The sequence below is a fragment of the Hoplias malabaricus genome, chromosome 7 (genome assembly GCF_029633855.1).
Source record: "Hoplias malabaricus isolate fHopMal1 chromosome 7, fHopMal1.hap1, whole genome shotgun sequence".
In the NCBI taxonomy this organism is placed as follows: domain Eukaryota; kingdom Metazoa; phylum Chordata; class Actinopteri; order Characiformes; family Erythrinidae; genus Hoplias; species Hoplias malabaricus.
The window spans coordinates 42,818,922-42,841,070 of NC_089806.1; the positions used below are offsets into that span (position 1 = coordinate 42,818,922).

General features: G+C 39.4%; 3 protein-coding genes across 3 annotated transcripts; all 3 read right to left on the reverse strand.

The window, feature by feature from the left end:
* Window positions 1–412: 412 nt before the first annotated feature.
* On the reverse strand, window positions 413–5,582 carry LOC136702260 (tripartite motif-containing protein 16-like). Its single transcript, XM_066677236.1, has 7 exons — window positions 5,473–5,582; window positions 3,353–3,960; window positions 2,996–3,091; window positions 2,601–2,834; window positions 2,344–2,503; window positions 2,081–2,137; window positions 413–956 (listed from the first exon to the last, which is right to left on the reverse strand). Exons 2-7 carry the CDS (start codon window positions 3,941–3,943, stop codon window positions 418–420), a joined length of 1,677 nt encoding a protein of 558 aa, XP_066533333.1. The 5' UTR covers window positions 3,944–3,960; window positions 5,473–5,582; the 3' UTR covers window positions 413–417.
* A 465-nt stretch (window positions 5,583–6,047) lies between these two features.
* Window positions 6,048–9,164, reverse strand: LOC136702261 (E3 ubiquitin/ISG15 ligase TRIM25-like). The gene is made up of 6 exons (XM_066677237.1): window positions 8,553–9,164; window positions 8,199–8,294; window positions 7,798–8,031; window positions 7,541–7,700; window positions 7,165–7,218; window positions 6,048–6,985 (listed from the first exon to the last, which is right to left on the reverse strand). Exons 1-6 carry the CDS (start codon window positions 9,141–9,143, stop codon window positions 6,453–6,455), a joined length of 1,668 nt encoding a protein of 555 aa, XP_066533334.1. The 5' UTR covers window positions 9,144–9,164; the 3' UTR covers window positions 6,048–6,452.
* Window positions 9,165–10,687: 1,523 nt separating this feature from the next.
* On the reverse strand, window positions 10,688–21,074 carry LOC136702531 (tripartite motif-containing protein 16-like protein). The gene is made up of 7 exons (XM_066677638.1): window positions 20,988–21,074; window positions 13,246–13,848; window positions 12,867–12,962; window positions 12,462–12,695; window positions 12,205–12,364; window positions 11,864–11,923; window positions 10,688–11,633 (listed from the first exon to the last, which is right to left on the reverse strand). The coding sequence occupies exons 1-7, from the start codon at window positions 21,045–21,047 to the stop codon at window positions 11,101–11,103; spliced, it is 1,746 nt and encodes a 581-aa protein (XP_066533735.1). The 5' UTR covers window positions 21,048–21,074; the 3' UTR covers window positions 10,688–11,100.
* Window positions 21,075–22,149: the final 1,075 nt, after the last annotated feature.

The window sequence follows — 22,149 nt, forward strand, 5'->3', positions numbered from 1 at the left end:
TGATGTTCAAGTCCAGCTGTGTTCCCTAAAGGTTCATTAGATTCTCTTCTCCAGAATCTGTAATCTTTCATTATAGAACTGTGTAAATAAAAACCACATAAGTCCTGGAGATTAAATGGGGCGTATGCAATCAATACAATTATAAAATCTATAATAAGAATATGGTACAATTAGTTTATTAGTTAGTTATATTCATTCATTGTCTGTAAGCGCTTATCCAGTTCAGGGCGGCGGGCAGAGTGTAGGACTCCTACAATGAAGCCCAGACATCAACATTTAGAATAAACCTGCATTTACTTGTTTTATCACAGAAGAAATATCCAATCAAATCTTTGTTTTGTGAAAGAATATTTTAAACTTTTGGGGCACTTCTGAGTACAAACTGCCTACCTTTAAAAAAAAGAAAAAACAGACGCATCACACAACCTCTGGATCACACAACCTCACACTGGTTTCACAATCAAACCAGAACCCAGCGTAGAGCGGCTGAGTGAAGGTGGTGTGGACGGTGTGGAGGAGGGTCATTGTGTCAGAGACGCTGTAGAAGGACAGAGTTCCTACGCCGTGATCCACATACACTCCTATTCTGGAGGAGGACGGGGCTGAGATCTTAGTCTTAATGTTGTTGTGAAACAGACAGACAGAGGGAGAACACTGCAGACTCCAGGACTGATCGTTGCATCCAAATCCACACTCATTACCCCATCCTTTCCTGCTGATCCCTTTATATGACACTGATATGTACAAAACCTGTCCCTCAGCACTGCTCCACTCAATCTCCCAGTAACAGCGTCCACTCACACTCTCTTTACTCAACACCTGACACAAGCCGTCAAATCTCTCTGGATGATCAGGGTAACCCTGGACTCTCTGAACTCCTGTCCCCACTCTGTTATTCTCAGACAGAACGAGGCACTGATGTGCTGTGTTGGGGTCCAGGGTCAGACGACAGAAATCTAAAGAAAATGAAAGAAGATGAATGAATATGTTTTTATTCACAGAAAATTAACATGTTTAAAGGCTAAGCAGCAGCTCTATGAAAGTGTCAAACAAATAAACACAGTGGAGTTTGAGTTCCTATCTTGTGTTTATTGAGAGTCAGAAAACATGTTGTTTCTTACTGATTGAAGGAATAAGGTTTAAAAGACCGTTGCCCCCCCCAATGGTGTTGGGAAACTCTAATAGGCGTCTTGCCTGTGACGTAGATGGTGGACAACAACTCTAGAAGCTGCACTTAATTTAATGCAAAATGAGGAAAAGGTGTGTTGTTTGTGGCTGCAATCATTCAATGTACAGTGGGACATCTGTGAACAAATGGCCCAAAGATCCCAAAATATCCAGAAAACGGACTAAATTTGTCAACTTTAAACGGACACTTTGGAAAGGACCATCCGCTCACTCCGTTATCTGTAGCTCATTTCACTGGGGCTTTTCCAACAATATGGGCATGTAAGGACACCAACGAAAGGTGTTCAAGAGCCTCTGTAACATGGAGGTAAACAGGGTAAGGACACTCACTTCGCCTGTTTTAGTTGGTGTTAGTTAACGTTAGCTTGACTCGCTAAACTCGGTGTCTCAGATTATACTCGGCTACGTAGCTGCATTACGGAGGTTTATGGTGTCGGATGAATTCGAGTTCGACTTCGATCACATTTACAAGAATAACGGTACCTCTACATTTGAGTTTAGCTTATTGCTAGGCTACTGTCATGAATAATGTTGGTTATTTAGCTAGATACTGTCATAACAGTCGGTCATAACGATGTTTTACTGCGGCGTTGTTCAGCTGTTGTCCACCAGTGACGTCACGGTCGCGTTCGAGAATTTCCGTAGCGAGCTCGGGTTTTTCCGTCAATTTAATAAAATTGTCAGTTTTAAAGCAAATTAAGCTGCTATTTTCATTTTAATTCATACTTATATCTGTCAGTAACTACAATAATGTGGAATAGTCATGGAGGTCCATTAAGTGGTGCTTAGCCTTTAAAGAAGAAATGTTCTGTGCTCTCCCTCCTCACTTCCAACCAATCTGTTTCTTATTTAAGCTTCTCATTGTTTGTGTGTGTGTGTGTGTTTTACATACACTGCATGAAATCTTCTCTGGTCGTTGGCTCTGAGGGTAAAATCTGAACTGCTGCAGCTGTGGAGACAGAAACCATACATTTCTGTTTTAAATCATCAAAAAGGCTGAACACATGTAAATTTGATCTATACATATTTGTTGTTTCTGCATGTGTGTCTTCGACTGTGTTAGTGTAACTCTGCTGATCTCCTGTCTTTCTTTAGTCTGTACTTGAGGAAGAACTGTGTCCGTCACTATATTTCACATAAGGGGTCTCCTCTTACCGAGCGGAGGGATTTTACTGAACTCCTCTTTGCAGAATTCCTCCAGTCGCTCTTTCAGATCAGAGAGAGATTTCCTCACTGTGTCGAATGAGAGATGTTGATTAACTCTGATTCTCGGTGAGTCCTCAGGTCCAGGAGAGACACACAGAGACTGGAAACTCTACAGAATACAGAAGGGTAAAGGAGAACAGGAATACAGATCTTTTAGAGCCTTCCTGAGCTTCAGTTCTCTCTATAGATCACACAGTGAGTGTTACCTGGAGGAAATGGATGTGATCATCTGTGTGTGGAAGCTGCTCCAGCTCAGTGTGTCTCCTCTTTAGATCAGAGATCTCCTGCTCCAGTTTCTCCAGGAGTTCTTCAGCTCGACTCAGTTCAGCCTTCTCCTGAGCTCTGATCAGCTCTGTCAGCTCAGAGCGCTTTTTCTCAAAGGAGCGGATCAGTTCAGTGAAGATCCTCTCACTGTCCCTCACTGCTGTCTGTGCAGAGCTCTGTTACAACACACACACACACACACACACAGATGGTACTCCACACTGTGTCTGTGTAGGGTCTGTAAGTGTCCAGCACTGAGCTCCTCACTGTGCGACTGGAGGAGAGTGGGACTGAGGGGTGGAATATCTGCTCCAGCCGCTCTCTCCTCACTACTCACCTTAAGAGCTTTCACAGCCTCTTTCACCTCCTGCAGCTTCTTCTCTTTCTCCTGGATTCTCTGCTGAGATTCCCTCTGCAAATCTTTCAGTCGACTCTGAAGTAAGAATAAACTCTGTATGAACTGTGAGATAAGAGTTGATCCTTTGTTTTAAAAGACCGTGACACGGTACAGTTATCTCTAAAGAAGAAAATATGCAGACGTCTGGGTGTTGGCTGGTCAGACCTGTCTGACCCGACTGGTCAAAATCTTTGTTCCCTGAGATTATTCACTTGTTCAGAAATTATACATTTTATTAACATTCATAGATTGAACAGAACTGGTTTAAATATTGTTCACAAAATGTGAAATTCAGACCTGTTTTTCTTTTCTTTCTGCTCCAGCTGCAACTGTGTCATGGCCTCTGTGTTCCTCCATCGTACACAGATAACACACAAACTGTTGGTCAGTGCGACAGTAGAGCTTCATCACTTCATCGTGTAGAGAGCAGATCTTCTCTTGTAGTTTTGTGGAGGCTTTGACCAATTTTTGCTTCTTAAAAACAGGAGACTGATATTGAGGTTTAATGTGAGTTTCGCAATAAGACGCCACACACACCAGACAGGACTTGACGGCTTTGTGTTTCCTCCCAGTGCAGAAATCACACTCCACATCTCCAGGTCCAGCGTAACAGTGAGCAGGAGAAGGAGCTTGGAGCTCTGTCTTCTTCAGTTTCTCCACCACTTCAGCCAGCATGTTGTTTCTGTATAGAACAGGCCTCGGAGTGAAGGTCTCTCTGCACTGGGGGCAGCTGTAGATCCCCGTCTGACCCTCTTGATCCCAGCAGTCGTTAATACACACCTTACAGAAACTGTGTCCACAGGGAACAGCCACTGGATCCTTCAGCAGATCCAGACAGACTGGACACATGAACTGGTCCTCATCTACTGAGATACTGGCCTCTGCCATTTTCCTGCAATCGCTCACTGAGAGAGAGAGAGAGAGACAGAGAGAGAGAGAGAGAGAGAGAGAGAGAGAGAGAGAGACAGAGATGTACACTGAGTTTAGTTCCAGTTTCTCTGAGAAGATGAAGACGTAGAGTGGGAGTGGCTGCTACATGTGAAATTTCTGGAATGGACAAGACTCTTAAGGAACAGTTAAATTTAAAGTCTAAATATGCTAACTCTTAAATCACATTTCTTCTGGTTTCTAGGAAATATTATTGTTTAAATATTTATTTTGTCAATAATATTATTGTTTGTCATAAAACCTAGCCCTTTAATAGCTCTGCTTTTCCTGCTCTGTGTTGTGAATTTTAACCGGCTGTAGCTGATGTTTACATTTTTTCAGTTATTTAGAAATTTAGTACTCAGATATATTTATTTAGCTATATTTCTATATGAAACTGACATGTTGTCCTTTTAAACGCACTGTTCACATTACAGCTAAAAGGAACAGTTAAAAATGTTGTGATATTATTATCCTGTTTGTTTGCCACAACGTTGAAAATACCACATCTTACTCCATTTCTATGTTTATTGTAGTATTTTTGTGGGAAATTCTATGCTGATAAAGAAGGCAAATAAGATAAAAACAGGTATTTTCATGTAAACACTTCATTTAACCACTTAACGAATTATTTCTCATTTATTTACCTCACAGTCGTTAGTGATGAGTCTTTCCCGAACGAGTCGATTCGACTCTTTTAGGCAACAAGTGGAACGGTTCTTTTTTTTTCTCGCTGATTCGACTCTTTTGGCGACCGTTGGGGAGGTTTTCTTTGCAAATAACGGCAAATTAAACGATGGATAGAAAATAAATTCGCTATGAACTGTGAGATAAAAGAATATCCTTTGCTATATCAGACAATGACACGGTACTGTTATCTCTAAAGAAGAAAATATGCAGAAAGCTGGGTGTTGGCTGCTCAGACCTGTCTGAACCGACTGGTCAAAATCATTGTTCTCTGAGAACATTTACTTGTTCAGAAATTATACATTTAATTAACATTCTCAGATGGAATAAAACTGGTTTAAATATTGTTCACAAAATGTGAAATTCTGACCTGTTTTTCTTTTCTTTCTGCACCAGACACTGAAGACGAGGAAACAAAAATTCAGGAATAAATAACTAATGTTACGTTAATTGGCTACAATTCTCAGCTTTCTCTTAAGCCAAGTTCAGAGGAACAGAATAAAAATACAGTATTTTTTATATGGAAGTTTAGTACAGTTATATTTCTATATTAGAATGACATTTTGGCATTTCAAACTCACGGTTCACTTTAACAGCTGAAAGGACGTTGTCTTGCATCACACTGGTGTTTATTTGTGACTAGCACAGCTAGCGTCGTCTCAAAAACCACATCTTACTTAGTTTCTCTACGTTTAATTATTCCATGGGAACTTTTATGCTGATAAAAAAGGCAAAATATGATTAAAAAAACAGCATTTCTGAACCTTGATAAATATTTCGTTAAGTTTCGAATGAACATTTACCTCACAGCCGTTAGTGATGAGTCGTTCTCCAACGAGTCTATTCGACTCTTTTAGGCGACCGTTGAGACCGTTTTTTTTTTCTTCAAGCAGACAAGGCCAAATGAAACGACTAGAACTAATTTTTCTGTTTTATTTTTGTTACTTAAGAGATTAAATCCTTACATGTTAATCTTATATCTCACTGTTTTCACAAGTACCAAACCCAACATTATGAGCTCGTTTGGGGAAATGTTCATTTCAGCTGCAGCTGATGGTTCTCATGTTAAGTTTTTTCCGTGCTTCATTACAAAACACTGTATCCTAAAATTTCTAAGTATTGGGGGTTTTGGTAGTCTGTCAAGTCTATTTTCATGATTTACTGTAAGATTTTTACATAGAACCATTAAATTGCATATTCGATCCACTGAATAGAGAGGAACGTGTCGTTTTTAATGTTGTATTTTCTAGGATTAAATTACTCATGAGCCCTCCATAGAAGGGAAAACTTGTTTCATTCTATGACTAAATAATACAGTACTAAATGACGTGAAAAATTTCAAAGAATTTATTTAAATAGTTTATTTACTCCATGGCACCTTTAACATGTAGTTCATTCAGTTAAATTGAAGAAATGTTAGCAACTGTGTACAAGATTACTATGTGATTTTTATTTCAAATGAATGATGAATTAAAATATTTCACAAATATAAGAAGTCAACAAGAGTGCTGTGTTTACAAGCAGTACATCTAACACATGCCTTATAAATCATTTCGGCTCAATGACTCATAAGTGATTGTGAAATTTATACTCTGCCGTATATGTGTATTATTTAAATAACCCATTAATTTAAGAAACCTAAAAATATAAATGTTTTACACAAAATCTGTAACTATGGATTTAATTTCAAATAATTTAATAAATCATTTTTAACATTACGTAATAACAATGAATAATTCACCACATTTTCATAAGTTAATAAACAAAACTAAATGCAGACGCATTATTCTGGATCACACAACCTCACACTTGTTTCCCAACCAAACCAGAACCCAGCGTAGAGCGGCTGAGTGAAGGTGGTGTGGACGGTGTGGAGGAGGGTCATTGTGTCAGAGACGCTGTAGAAGGACAGAGTTCCTGCGCCGTGATCCACATACACTCCTATTCTGGAGGAGGACGGGGCTGAGATCTCAGTCTCAATGTTGTTGTGAAAGAAAGAGAGAGAGTGAGAACACTGCAGACTCCAGGACTGATCGTTGTGTCCAAACCAGCTCTTATTACCACTACCTTTCCTGCTGATCTCTTTATATGACACTGATATATACACTGCACGTCCCTTATCACTGCTCCACTCAACCTCCCAGTAACAGCGTCCACTCACACTCTCTTTACTCAACACCTGAATGCAGCGGTCAAATCTCTCTGGATGATCAGGGTAACCCTGAACTCTCTTACTGTGTCTCACCACTCTATCCTTTTCAGATAGAACGAGGCAATAGTGTACTGTGTTAGGGTCCAGGGACAGATGACCAAAATCTAAAACAGTGAAAAAAAATACATGAATGAATTTTTTTTGTATTAACAGAAATGTAACATACTTAAAGGACGTGAATTTCTCTGTGCTATCCGTCCTCACTTCAAGAATTCATGTGCGACTATTTTCTATTTGAGTTCATTTGTATGTGTAAAACTGTGTGTGTCTGTCTATCACATACACTGCAGGAAATGTTCTCTGGTCCTTGAGGGTAAAACCACCTGAACTTCTGCAGCTGTGGAGACAGAAACCAAATGATCCACAACAGAAAAAAGAAGACAATGTTCATCCAAACAACAGAAAGAAAGAAGCAGGGAAAAGAGTTGTTTCTGTTTTAATTAATCAAACAACTGAACACAGTAAATATTCTCTATATCTTCTGTTAATAAAAATTTAAAAAAAGTCTCTTTAAGGGAAAAGTTGAGCAGAGATGAGGAAGTTAATTTAGGGGTAAAATCTGTACAGAGTAAACTTTGACAGCTACCAGGACTAGTTTCTAAATACGTATTCATGCGTATGTGCTGTGTGTCTGTTTCACATAAGGGGTCTCCTCTTACCGAGCGGAGGGATTTTACTGAACTCCACTTTGCAGAATTCCTCCAGTCGCTCTTTCAGATCAGAGAGAGATTTCCTCACTGTGTCGAATGAGAGATGTTGATTAACTCTGATTCTCGGTGAGTCCTCAGGTCCAGGAGAGACACACAGAGACTGGAAACTCTACAGAATACAGAAGGGTAAAGGAGAACAGGAATACAGATCTTTTAGAGCCTTCCTGAGCTTCAGTTCTCTCTATAGATCACACAGTGAGTGTTACCTGGAGGAAATGGATGTGATCGTCTGTGTGTGGAAGCTGCTCCAGCTCAGTGTGTCTCCTCTTTAGATCAGAGATCTCCTGCTCCAGTTTCTCCAGGAGTTCTTCAGCTCGACTCAGTTCAGCCTTCTCCTGAGCTCTGATCAGCTCTGTCAGCTCAGAGCGCTTTTTCTCAAAGGAGCGGATCAGTTCAGTAAAGATCCTCTCACTGTCCCTCACTGCTGTCTGTGCAGAGCTCTGTTACAACACACACACACACACACACACACACACAGATGGTACTCCACACTGTGTCTGTGTAGGGTCTGTAAGTGTCCAGCACTGAGCTCCTCACTGTCCGACTGGAGGAGAGTGGGACTGAGGGGTGGAATATCTGCTCCAGCCGCTCTCTCCTCACTACTCACCTTAAGAGCTTTCACAGCCTCTTTCACCTCCTGCAGCTTCTTCTCTTTCTCCTGGATTCTCTGCTGAGATTCCCTCTGCAAATCTTTCAGTCGACTCTGAGGTAAGAATAAACTCTGTATGAACTGTGAGATAAGAGTTGATCCTTTGTTTTAAAAGACCGTGACACGGTACAGTTATTGCTAAAGAAGAAAATATGCAGACGTCTGGGTGTTGGCTGGTCAGACCTGTCTGACCCGACTGGTCAAAATCTTTGTTTCTCTGAATTCATTCACTTGTTCAGAAATTATACATTTAACATTCACAGATTGAACAGAACTGATTTAAATATTGTTCACAAAATGTGAAATTCTGACCTGTTTCTCTTTTCTTTCTGCTCCAGCTGCAACTGTGTCGTGGCCTCTGTGTTCCTCCATCGTACACAGATAACACACCAACTGTTGGTCGGTGCGGCAGTAGAGCTTCATCACTTCATCATGTAGAGAGCAGATGTTCTCTTGTAGTTTTGTGGAGGCTTTGACTAGTTTGTGCTTCTTAAAAACAGGAGACTGATAGTGAGGTTTAAGGTGAGTTTCGCAATAAGACGCCAGACACACCAGACAGGACTTGACGGCTTTGTGTTTCCTCCCGGTGCAGAAATCACACTCCACATCTCCAGGTCCAGCGTAACAGTGAGCAGGAGAACGAGCTTGGAGCTCTGTCTTCTTCAGTTTCTCCACCACTTCAGCCAGCATGTTGTTTCTGCGAAGAACAGGCCTCGGAGTGAAGGTCTCTCTGCACTGGGGGCAGCTGTAGATCCCCGTCTGATCCTCCTGATCCCAGCACTCATTAATACACACCTTACAGTAACAGTGTCCACAGGGAACAGTCACTGGATCCTTCAGCAGATCCAGACAGACTGGACACATGAACTGGTCCTGATATAGGGAAATATTGGATGCTGCCATTTTCCTGCACTTGCTCACTGAGAGAGAGAGAGAGAGAGAGAGAGAGAGATGTACACTGAGTTTAGTTCCAGTTTCTCTGAGGAGATGAAGAAACAGAATGGGAGTGGCTGCTATATGTAGAATTTCTGGAATGGACAGGACTCTTAAGGAACACATATTTCAAGTCTTAATGTGTTAATTCTTAAATCTCATTCACTCTAGTTTCTAGAAAATGAAAGCTTATTGTTTTTTCATAAAAGGCTGGCCCTTTCATGGCTCTGCTTTTCCTGCTCTGTGTTGTGGATTTTAACCGGCTGCAGCTGATATTTCTTTTTTCTGTTATTTAGAAATGTAGTAATTCGTTAGATATATTTCTATATTAAACTAACCTGTGTCCTTTTAAACTCACTGTTCACTATAATTACTAATGCATTACAGCTAAAAGTCTAAAAGGAACAGTTAACATTTTTGTCGTCTTGCGTTTTACTGGTGTTTATTTGTCACTAACAGATAGCTAGCACTAGCGTCCTCGAAAAAATACCACATCTTACTCCATTTGTACATACTGTGTATTTTAGTTTTCCATGGGAACTTTTATGCTGATAAATAAGGCAAATATGAACAAATGTTGTTCATTTGTAACTTAAAGAAATGTTTTTTTATTTACCTCACAGCCGTTAGTGATGAGTCGTTCACGAACGAGTCGATTCGATTCTTTTAGGTAACAGTTGGGACTGTGTTTTTGTTTTCGCTGATTCGGCTCTTTTGGCGACCGTTGGGACGGTTTTCTTAGCAAATAATACCAAATGAAACGACTAGAGCTCAATTTTCAGTGTTACAATTGTTAATTAAAAGATTAAATCTTTACATATTCATTTTACTTGTCATTGTTTTCACAAATAATATCAACATAATTATGAGCTCGTTTCTGCACATGTCCATGCTACATAATTATTCTCATTTTTTTATTTTTCAGTGCTTCATTATTTTCTCTAATAGGTTTAATTTATTTGTGTTTCCTACTTGGGAAAAAACTCTGAGCAAAACAAAAGGCAATCTCTACACAGCCACGAGACTGCAGTTAACTCCAGTCCACCATAAATAGAGACGCCTGTAGATGTCACTGTTTACCACAGAAAAACGCTTATGAAACTTAGGGCCAAAGTTCTAATCCACTGTCTACGATCAGTGTTTTGGATCACTTGGTCATTTTAACTGAACTGAACGAAATTAAAACATTGCGCCCTGAAATGTTTATTCGGGATTTTGTCTGTCAGGTCTATTTCCATATTTTAATATAAGATTTTTACATATATAATCAAATTTTATATTAAATCCACTGTACAGAGAAGAATGTGGATGAAATTACTCATGAGCCCTCTTGTTTCATTCAATGGCCAAATAGTACAGTAGTAAATGGACGTAAAAATTCTCACTTTGGCACTTGAATCCCGACTAAACTCACATAACCTCTATTTAGACATCAGAGGACTACCTTTAATAATAAATGAACTACATGGCACCTTTAAAATGTATTTTATTCAGTTAAATAGAAGACAGGTTAGCAAGTGTGTACAGGAGTTGTATGTGATTTTTATTTCAAGTAAATAATTTAACTATTTCAGAAGCATATGAAGCCAACAAGTGCTGTGTTTAAAAACAGTACATCTAGCACATGCATTTTAAGTCATTCTTCCTCATAGACCCATGACCCATTGTGCAGAATATATTACTGTGTCATATATATTTATAATCTTAAAGTAGATTCTTAAAGCATTAATTAAATAATATTCAAGTATACAAATATAATAATGAATACATAATCTGTAATTATGGGTTTAATTTAGAATTGTTTTATGATACAATTTTTAAATTTACTTGTGCTAAAATAAACACAGTTTATCAGTTAATAAACTAAACAAAAATATATATAGTTTGCGATATACATGTAAGGTGAATGAAATTAATATCAGATGCATCATTCTGGATCACACAACTTCACACTGGCTTCCGAACCAACCCAGAACCCAGCGTAGAGCGGCTGAGTGAAGGTGGTGTGGACGGTGTGGAGGAGGGTCATTGTGTTAGAGACGCCGTAGAAGGACAGAGTTCCTGCGCCGTGATCCACATACACTCCTATTCTGGAGGAGGATGGGGCTGAGATCTCAGTCTCAATGTTGTTGTGAAATAAAGAGAGAGAGGGAGAACACCGCAGACTCCAGGACTGATCGTTGTATCCAAACCCACACTCAATACCTGACCCTTTCTTGCTGATTCTTTTATATGACACTGATATGAACAAAAAACATCCCTCATCACTGATCCACTCAACCTCCCAGTAACAGCGTCCACTCACACTCTCTTTACTCAACACCTGCCTCCAGCAGTCAAATCTCTCTGGATGATCAGGGTAACCCTGGATTTTCTCACTGTTTTTCACTGCTTTGTTTTTCTCAGACAGAACAAGTTGCTGATGTGCTGTGTTTGGGTCCAGGGTCAGATTAATAAAGTCTAAGGAAAAGGAAAAAAAATGAATATATTTGATTTTATTCACAGAAACAAAACATGTTCAAAGAAGAAATTGTGTCTGTGTTCTCTCTCCTCACTTAAATGATATATATATATTAATGATATATAAATGATAAATGATATATTATTTGCTACTACATGAGCATTAAGAAACAACCAGTCTATTACTTTTTTAAGCTTTTATTACTTTTGTGTGTGTTTGTATCACATACACTGCAGGAAATCTTCTCTGGTCGTTGGCTCTGGGGGTAAAATCACCTGAACTCCTGCAGCTGTGGAGACAGAAACCAAATGTTTCTCAACAGAAAGAAATATATCTGTTTTAAATCATCAAATGGACTAAACACATAAAAAGATTTCTAGATTTGCATATTTGTTTTTTCTGCATGTGTGTGTCTTCCATTATGTTTAGAAAGTTATATAACTGACCATAAATGTAGCTAGACACACTCTCTCCACTGTGTAACTCTGCTGATCTCCTGTCTTTCTTTAGTCTGTACTTGAGGAAGAACTGTGTCCGTCACTATATTTCACATAAGGGGTCTCCTCTTACCGAGCGGAGGGATTTTACTGAACTCCTCTTTGCAGAATTCCTCCAGTCGCTTTTTCAGATCAGAGAGAGACTTCTTCACTCTGTCGAATGAGAGATGTTGATTAACCCAGATTCTCTGTGAGTTCTCAGGTCCAGGAAAGACACACAGAGACTGGAAACTCTACAGAATACAGAAGGGTAAAGGAGAACAGGAATACAGATCTTTTAGAGCCTTCCTGAGCTTCAGTTCTCTCTATAGATCACACAGTGAGTGTTACCTGGAGGAAATGGATGTGATCGTCTGTGTGTGGAAGCTGCTCCAGCTCAGTGTGTCTCCTCTTTAGATCAGAAATCTCCTGCTCCAGTTTCTCCAGGAGTTCTTCAGCTCGACTCAGTTCAGCCTTCTCCTGAGCTCTGATCAGCTCTGTCAGCTCAGAGCGCTTTTTCTCAAAGGAGCGGATCAGGTCAGTAAAGATCCTCTCACTGTCCCTCACTGCTGTCTGTGCAGAGCTCTGTTACAACACACACACACACACACACACACACACACACAGATGGTACTCCACACTGTGTCTGTGTAGGGTCTGTAAGTGTCCAGCACTGAGCTCCTCACTGTCCGACTGGAGGAGAGTGGGACTGAGGGGTGGAATATCTGCTCCAGCCGCTCTCTCCTCACTACTCACCTTAAGAGCTTTCACAGCCTCTTTCACCTCCTGCAGCTTCATCTCTTTCTCCTGGATTCTCTGCTGAGATTCCCTCTGCACATCTTTCAGTTGACTCTGGATAGGAAATAAACACTTTATGAACTGTGAGATGAGAGTAAATCTTTATGAGTATGTTTCTTTAACATATTTTGACACTGTGATGTTTGTGGTAAAGAAAATATGCGGAAAGATGGGTGTTGTCTGGTCAAACCTGTCTGAGTTGACTCATTAAAATAATTGTTTCTCGGAACAAATTAACTACTTCATGAATGAATGAATGAATGAATGAATGAATTACATATATAAGGAATAAGTAAAACTGATATAAATCATTGTACTCAAAATGTGAAATTCTGACCTGTTTCTCTTTTCTTTCTGCTCCAGCTGCAACTGTGTCGTGGCCTTTGTGTTCCTCCATCGTACACAGAAAACACACAAACAGTTGGTCAGTGCGACAGTAGATCTCCATCAGTTTATCGTGTAGAGAGCAGATCTTCTCTTGTAGTTTTGTGGTGGCTTTGACCAGTTTGTGTTTGATCAAGGCTGGAATTTCCAGATGAGGTTTAAGGTGAGTTTCACAAAGTGACGCCACACACATCAGACAGGACTTGACGGCTTTGTGTTTCTTCTCAGTGCAGAAATCACATTCCACATCAGGTTCAGCGTAACAGTGAGCAGGAGAAGGAGCTTGTATTTTTGTCTTCTTCAGTTTCTCCACCACTTCAGCCAGCATGTTGTTTCTGCGTATAACAGGCCTTGGAGTGAAGGTCTCTCTGCACTGGGGGCAGCTGTAAATCCTCGTCTGATCCTCCTGATCCCAGCAGCCATTAATACACACCTTACAGAAACTGTGTCCACAGGGAACAGCCACTGGATCCTTCAGCAGATCCAGACAGACTGGACACATGAACCGGTCCTGATCTACTGAGATACTGGCCTCTGCCATTTTCCTGCACTTGCTCTGTTTGAGAGAGAGAGATACACAAGGAGTTTCATTTTCTCTGAGAATATAAATCAGCAGAGTGGGAGTGGCTAAATGTGGACTTTCTGGAATGGACAGGACTCTTAAGGAACACTTTTATATTTAAAGTCTCAATGTGTTAAGTCTTAAACCACATTCGTTCTGGTTTCTAGAAAATTAGATATTATTGTTTTTGTCATAAAAGCCTGGCTCTGTAGCAGCTTTGCTTCTCCTGCTCTGTGTAGTGATGTTTAACCAGCTGCAGCTGATGTTTCTCACTAGGCTGAAAACTCTTAAATTCCAAAATTACACAATTTTTAACTTGGGCCTCAGAATTCTTGCCTATTTTCTGGATTCCTATTTCCACAATTTCAAGAAGTCTGTTAAGTCTGAAGTGAATATATAAAAAACGGATCTAACAGAATGCCTACATTTGTCATTTTATGTGAAAAACATACAGTTTTACAGTAGTTGCTTGTTACTCAGAACTTTGAGAGATTATCTGTTTTCATCATATAAAATTGTCCAATTTTTGAACGGGCTATACATCTTTCAACATGAAAAGTCTGTTGTTTAGTTTTACACCTTACATTCAGAGTGTTGGCACAGCATTTCATACACACGAGCGTTTCTCTGTGGTAGAGTGCCATCAAGCGGCAAAATGTAACTGCTGCTGCATTTAAGGTGGACTGGGAAGTTCAGATAAGAAGCTAGCTCCTGCCTTTTCCTAAAACGAACCTCATCTGGGAATAACTGGGCCTTCCCACCCTTGGTACCTGCACTGCTGGACCAAGTCCTGGTATTCAGTTAGCTAACGTTCACAGCTCTGCTTCTCTTACTGTGTAGTAGCCTTTAACCAGCTGCAGCTGATGTTCTCATTGAAGAAGGGGGAAAAAAAATTAAAGAATAAATTAAGAATAACGTCATAATTATTTGAGGTCCATTTTCACATGTTAATATCATATTAACAGTGCCTTGCGAAAGTATTTGGCTCCCTTGAACTTTTCAACCTTTTGACACATTTCAGGCTTCAAACAAAGATTTAAAATTTAAATTTTTTGTGAAGAATCAACAAGTGGGACACAATCGTGAAGTGGAATGAAATTTATTGGATGCATCAAACTTTAACAAATAAAACTGAAAAGTGGGGCGTGCAATATTATTCGGCCCCCTTGCATTAATACTTTGTAGAGCCACCTTTTGCTGCAATTACAGCTGCAAGTTGCTTGGGGTACATCTATCAGTTTTGCACATCGAGAGGCTGAAATTCTTGCCAATTCTTCCTTGCAAAACAGCTTGAGCTCAGTGAGGTTGGATGGAGAGCGTTTGTGAACAGCAGTCTTCAGCCCTTTCTACAGATTTTCGATTGGATTCAGATCTGGACTTTGACTTGGCCATTCCAACACCTGGATACGTTTATTTGTGAACCATTTCATTGTTGATTTGGCTTTATGTTTTGGATCATTGTCTTGTTGGAAGATAAATCTCCGTCCCAATCTCAGGTCTCTTGCAGACTCCAGCAAGTTTTCTTCCAGAATGGTCCATCTTCCTTGTCCCTGCTGACGAAAAGCAGGCCCAAACCATGATGCTGCCACCACCATGTTTGACAGTGGGGATGGTGTGTTCAGAGTGATTGTGTTGTTTGATGGTGTGTTTCCTACACCAAACATATCATTTTGCATTGTAGCCAAACAGTTCGATTTTGGTTTCATCTGACCAGAGCACCTTCTTCCACATGTTTGGTGTGTCTCCCAGGTGGCTTGTGGCAAACTTTAAATGAGAGTTTTTATGGATATCTTTAAGAAATGTCTTTCTTCTTGCCACTCTTCCATAAAGGCCAGATTTGTCCAGTGTCTGATTGTTGTCCTATGGACAGACTCTCCCACCTCAGCTGTAGATCTGCAGTTCATCCAGAGTGATCATGGGCCTCTTGGCTGCATCTCTGATCAGTCTTCTCCTTGTTCGAGATGAAAGTTTAGAGGGATGACCGGGTCTTGGTAGATTTGCAGTGGTCTGATACTCCATCCATTTCAATATGATTGCTTTCACAGTACTCCTTGGGATGTTTAAAGCTTGGGAAATCTTTTTGTATCTGCACTGAAAGTAAAGGTTTGACATATCTATTAAATTTCATTGCTGTTAACAATTGTGTCCCACTTGTTGTTGATTCTTCACAAAAAAATTTAATTTGAAATCTTTGTTTGAAGCCTGAAATGTGGCAAAAGGTTGAAAAGTTCAAGGGGGCCGAATATTTTCGCAAGGCACTGTACCAGACATTGAAGATGAGGAAACAGGAATCCAGGAAGTAATTTTAAGTTAATTGGCTACAATTTTCAGTCTTACCTTTAAAAAAATTTATAGGAACAGAATATTAAAAAAAAAAAATACAAAAGCTGTACAATAAATTGTTATTTTATATATATGTTATTTAAAATATATATATATATATATATATATAAAACTGACATTTTTGTCCTTTTAAACTTACTGTTCACTATAATTGCTAAAGTATTAGAGCTAAAAGGAACAGTTAGCTAACATTATTGTCTTCTTGTGTTACATTTAGTAATTAGTTATTTGTCACTTTGTCAAATACCACATCTTACTCCATTTCTCTGTAAATTTACGTTTTCTGTAGGATCTTTTATCCCAATAAAGAAGGAAAAGGCAGATAAACCCGTATTTCTAACGTTGAGCAATATTTCGTTAAGTTTTAAACGAACATTTATACAACCGTTAGTGATGAGTCGTTCTCCAACGAGTCGATTCGGTTCTTTGAGGCGACCGTTGGGACTTTTTATTTTTTTAGCACAAAATCTTTATTAGAGAAATGTAATGGTACAGTGAAGTTCGTAGTTATAAAAATAAACACCCCCATGTTCCAGCTCTAACAACGCTCTAAAAATCTCTAGAAATTATATGAATTAGCGATAAATTAATCCTGAGCACGGCTCTGCTTCTCCTGCTCTGTGTAGTGGCCTTTAACCAGCTGCAGCTGATTTTTCTTGTTAGGCTTAATTTTTCTGTGCTTTATTTTTTTCTTACCTTAACCTTCTTTTTTTTCTGTGTTCCACTCTTTGAAATAAACTCTGATATAACACAAGAAAGCTCCACACTGCCACGAGGCTTTAGTTGGCTACGTACTCACCAGATTATTTAAATTCCCCTTTCCTCCTTAAATGGAGCAGCAGTTAAACACTTTAACCTGTAGATGGCAGTTTACCTCAGAAAAACACTTGTATGTATGACATGCTGTGTTCACGCTCAGAATTCTGAACTCAACTTCATATGATGAAAATTGATCTAACAGTCTATAACAGATCTAACAGCAGGTATATCTTGCCACCTATAGATAGCAGAATATACCACAGAACATATCTATAATCAACAGCCAGAAATGCCACAAAAATTTAACTTTTAACTCAGCCTTCCCCCATGGAGCTAGACAAAGCCCCTAGGGCTGAATCATGGTATCCAAAACCCGCTCCATCTCACAGGCATACAGAAAATCAGGAGAATAATAAACCTTTACAATCCAATAGGAGTTCTCCTCACTCCAGTCCTCACTGGTCAGGTGAAACTCAACATCACTCAAACCCCTGTGTTAATCAATTAATGTCAGGGCACTCTCAGAATAAATTCCCTGCCAGTAGGCATGAGAATCCAGCACCCAAGGAAAATATGTTGGACCATGGATGGCCCCATAACTCTCACACATGCGACAAAACCCTAGACAAAAGCCCCTGTCCAAACTCAACTAACAAGAACAGGGATGAGAACTGGCACCAGTGTGAAAGCTCAGATGATGGGAATGAGCCTGAAGTATCTGGAATTAGCACAGAAATTCCAGTAACTGCTGAACAGGTGTTTTCGCACCTGTGTAAAGAGGAGCGTCAGACAGCTGACCTCTTCTCAGACACCTCAGGTGAAACTGAGCATGTCCCAAGGACCCCTGCAATTCAGACTTGCATGTCTGACCAATTTAATAAGGGGGGTGAAAATCAGACTCCTCTTAATGTCACGGTTGTTCAAGGTGATCCACCTGCACCACTGTTCCTTGGCCATTTAACAGAAAAGGGGGGGCGGGGGGTGCTCGTAGATTAAACCTGACCACAGTCCTGGAAAAGAAGCTTGTACAAGAAGCTCTCTTGGACACTGCATCAGACATCACACTGATGTCATACACACACTTTGACGAAGTGTGGGCTGCAGCAGACCATGCCCCATGGAGATTACAGTTACAAAACTGTTCCCTCCAAATTGTGCCTTATTCATACACTGGTATCAACATAAGGTCTGTGGCAAGAGTGCTCATAACAATAGGACCCATAAGTCTGGTTCACCCTGCATATGTGTCTCCTATTGAAAACATTCCCTTTCTTATTGGCAAGGACCTGCTCAACAGGCTTGAGCCACTGATTGACTTCAAGTGTTTGAAAATCTGGGCCCAGGTTCACAAACCCCTGCCCATCTCACACTCACATCACCTTGAAGCTCAGTCCTGTCACCTAAACACCAGGTCCACAGACACTATTAACACCTTTCACACTCCAACAATGACAAAGGATGCCATGAGCCAGAGAATCTCAGCTCATGATGAACAAATGACTGTCCACACAATAACAGTCCCTTTTGCTAACACCCATTTGGATCCCAAATGGCCTTCAGAAAGAGATAAATTAAAAGACCTGACAAACCAGGGTAACCACAAAAACATCCCATGTGATTTTGATTCCATTCAATTCTCAAGTGCAAGACAAAAAGGGACCAAAATAAAACATCACATAGTGCAGCAAAATACATACAACACACAACAGGATAGGGACAGTTTGCAAAACTCCTCAGAGCTGCATTTGCAGTCAACCAGCAGAGACTGGAAAAGAGCAAAAAGAGGATGCAAAAATGGTTATGACCAAAACGTGTTCCGTGAAAGGCTGAAAAGGGGGGACAAGTTGCAAAAGTACAACTCAGTTAAACCAGCCCAAAAGTTCATGAAAAGTGAGAAACAAGCTAATAAGCTCCTGACACATGGGTCAGACCCACACAAGTTTCTAAATCTTTCCCCCACCATTCATCCTCTGTTCAGGAATGTAAATAAAGATCAGCAAAGTGCTGACTTCAAATAGGTTCCTCAACAGCAGATGGAGCCTCACCAAATCACCATGAGACTTGTAGGGAACAACAACACCCTTGTTAAGTCATAAAAGAGCAGCAGACACCCAGAATACCTTTAATGGTATTAATCAGCTTCCACAACCGAATATATATATATATATATATATATATATATATATAAAAAAAAAAACTTTCATCTGTACTTACGTTGCGTCCGGCTGATAAAGTAATCCGTGGTATATCAATCTAGAAGTAAAATTCAAATTTCTACTTTAAGCATTGTATTCCATTCTAACTTATGTATCACTGTCCGTCGCCATGCACAGCTAATTATTTAAGCCACGACGAACAATTCAAAAGGGGAATGACGCAGTCAGCACACAGTACTGTTTTAATTATTTTTTTTTTCCTCTGGAAAACTTATTTTTCTTTGTTTCTTCAGCAATCTAAGATGATAACGCTCACATTCAATGCCTAACAGGCCTATGCCCACTAGTTATGTTAAATTAGAGTTCTTAAGCTATATAGCTTAACTATAGAGGAACACTCTGTTTATCCAGTAATTATCACCAAGGCAAAGATTTTTTTTTAGGTATTTGCATGAATAACCACCCCTGAAAACTTCCTTTGATAACAATAATATTTCCTAGTTAAAAGACACTTTTAAAGTAAGGTGAACACGCATACCAGCATATTGGATCAAGTCCAACAAAGGTTTATTCCCATATTAAATGACCCCAGAAAGGTATCAACCCTGAGTGTATGAATGAATGTTTCCACTGACCTTGCTGTTCACATTCATCTCTGCATTATCAGCTCAATGCTTCTAGAAAGAAAGCATGATCTGAAAGGGGGGATCTGTAGTATGATATGATGAATGTGTATTAATTCCTAATATGAAATTTGACTTTCTGAGAGTTTTATTTTAAATACCCAAACTTTAGCTCGTCTCAGAGACATCTCCTCCACACAAGTCAGATGTAATTTCAGATAACAGAGAGCAGGCTCATAAACCTCTCCAAAGACCCTCTTTTTATGACCCCAGGACCCCCCTGGGTCAAGAAAAGAATCTTTGCAAAATGCAGAGAGACACACAGACTCAATCTTGATTGAAACTCACAATGCCCTCTTACACGTTTTTAAAGACTGTTAACTCTAAAAGACTCAAACATCCCAAAGTTCTTACATGGAAAACAAGTTGTATATGGGCACAACTCTTTGAAATTAATTCAATTTGGACAATCAAAATGGGTGGGATTATTTTACATGTGTTTAAAGCCATTTTTGTTTACATGAATCTATGTAGAGCCAAGGTAGCCACATACTATGTGTGTAGATGCTTACTAATTATGTAGAATATGGTTGTCTGACTGATATTACTTTGTGTTAACATAATCTTTTATATTGCAAAGTATGATTAATAAACTAGTTGTGTGATAAAACCAATCCTTGGTTATTTGTTTGTGTGTGCACCTTTCTTGTATGGAATTATAACTTCTAGTTCAGATTCAATTTCAGAGTCAAGAGCCCACGGTAGGTCAATGAGCATAATTCATTAATAATAGTTAATTCTAGCTAATTCTGCTGTATAATATGTGAAAATGGCCTTCTTGTCTAAGCTGAAAATTAGATAGGTAAAGACACTACGTATTATTTAATGGCTCCCAAATATGGAGCTTAGATAATTAATAATTAAATAATTAATTATTAATAAAATAATAATTAATTATCATTGACTCCGCTATGTAGTGCTAATGCCACCGCAACGTGTACATACTATTTCCACTACAACTGTGAGATGAGAGTAAATCTTTATGAGTATGTTTCTTTAACATATTTTGACACTGTGATGTTTGTGGTAAAGAAAATATGCAGAAAGATGGGTGTTGTCTAGTCAAACCTGTCTGAGTAGACTCATTAAAATAATTTTTTCTTGGAACAAACTAACTAGTTCATGAGGTTCAAATTACTTATTTACATAGGAACTGATATAAATCATTGTACTCAAAATGTGAAGTTCTGACCTGTTTCTCTTTTCTTTCTTCTCCAGCTTCAACTGTGTTGTGGCCTTTGTGTTCATCCATAGTACACAGAAAACACACAAACTGTTGGTCAGTGCGACAGTAGAGCTTCATCACTTCATAGTGTTGAGAGCAGATGTTCTCTTGTAGTTTTGAGGAGACTTTGACCAGTTTGTGTTTGATCAAGGCTGGAATTTCCAAATGAGGTTTAAGGTGAGTTTCACAAAGTGACACCACACACACCAGACAGGACTTGGAGTGAAGGTCTCTCTGCACTGGGGGCAGCTGTAGATCCCCGTCTGATCCTCCTGATCCCAGCAGTCATTAATACACACCTTACAGAAACTGTGTCCTTCAGCAGATCCAGACAGACTGGACACATGAACTGGTCCTGATCTACGGAAATATTGGATGCTGCCATTTTCCTGCAATTGACCCTTCTGAGAGAGAGAGAGAGAGAGAGAGAGAGAGAGAGAGAGAGATAGAAATGCACAATAAGTTTCATTTTTTCCTGACAATATAAAGAAGCAGAGTGGGAGTGGCTAATATGGAATTTATATTTACAGTCACAATGTGTTAAGTCTTAAACCATATTCGTTTTGGTTTCTAGAAAATTAGATATTATTGTTTTTGTCATAAAACTTTCTAAAATTCCTATTTCCACAATTTCAAGAAGTCTGTTAAGTCTGAAGTGAAAATATAAAAAAACGGATCTAACAGAATGCCTAAATTTGTGATTTTATGTGAAAAACATACAGTTTTACAGTAGTTGCTTGTTACTCTTGATAGATTATCTGTTTTCATCATATAAAATTGTCCAAATTTTGAATGGGCTATACAACTTTCAACATGAAAAGTCTGTTTAGTTTTACACCTTACATTCAGAGTGTTGGCACAGCATTTCATACACACAAGCTTTTCTCTGTGGTAAAGTGCCATCAAGCGGCAAAATGTAACTGCTACTGCATTTAAGGTGGACTGGGAAATTCAGATAAGAAGCTAGCTCCTGCCTTTTCTTAAAACGAACCTCATCTGGGAATAACTGGGCCTTCCCACCCTTGGTACCTGCACTGCTGGACCAAGTCCTGGTATTCAGTTAGCTAACGTTCACAGCTCTGCTTCTCCTACTGTGTAGTGGCCTTTAACCAGCTGCAGCTGATGTTCT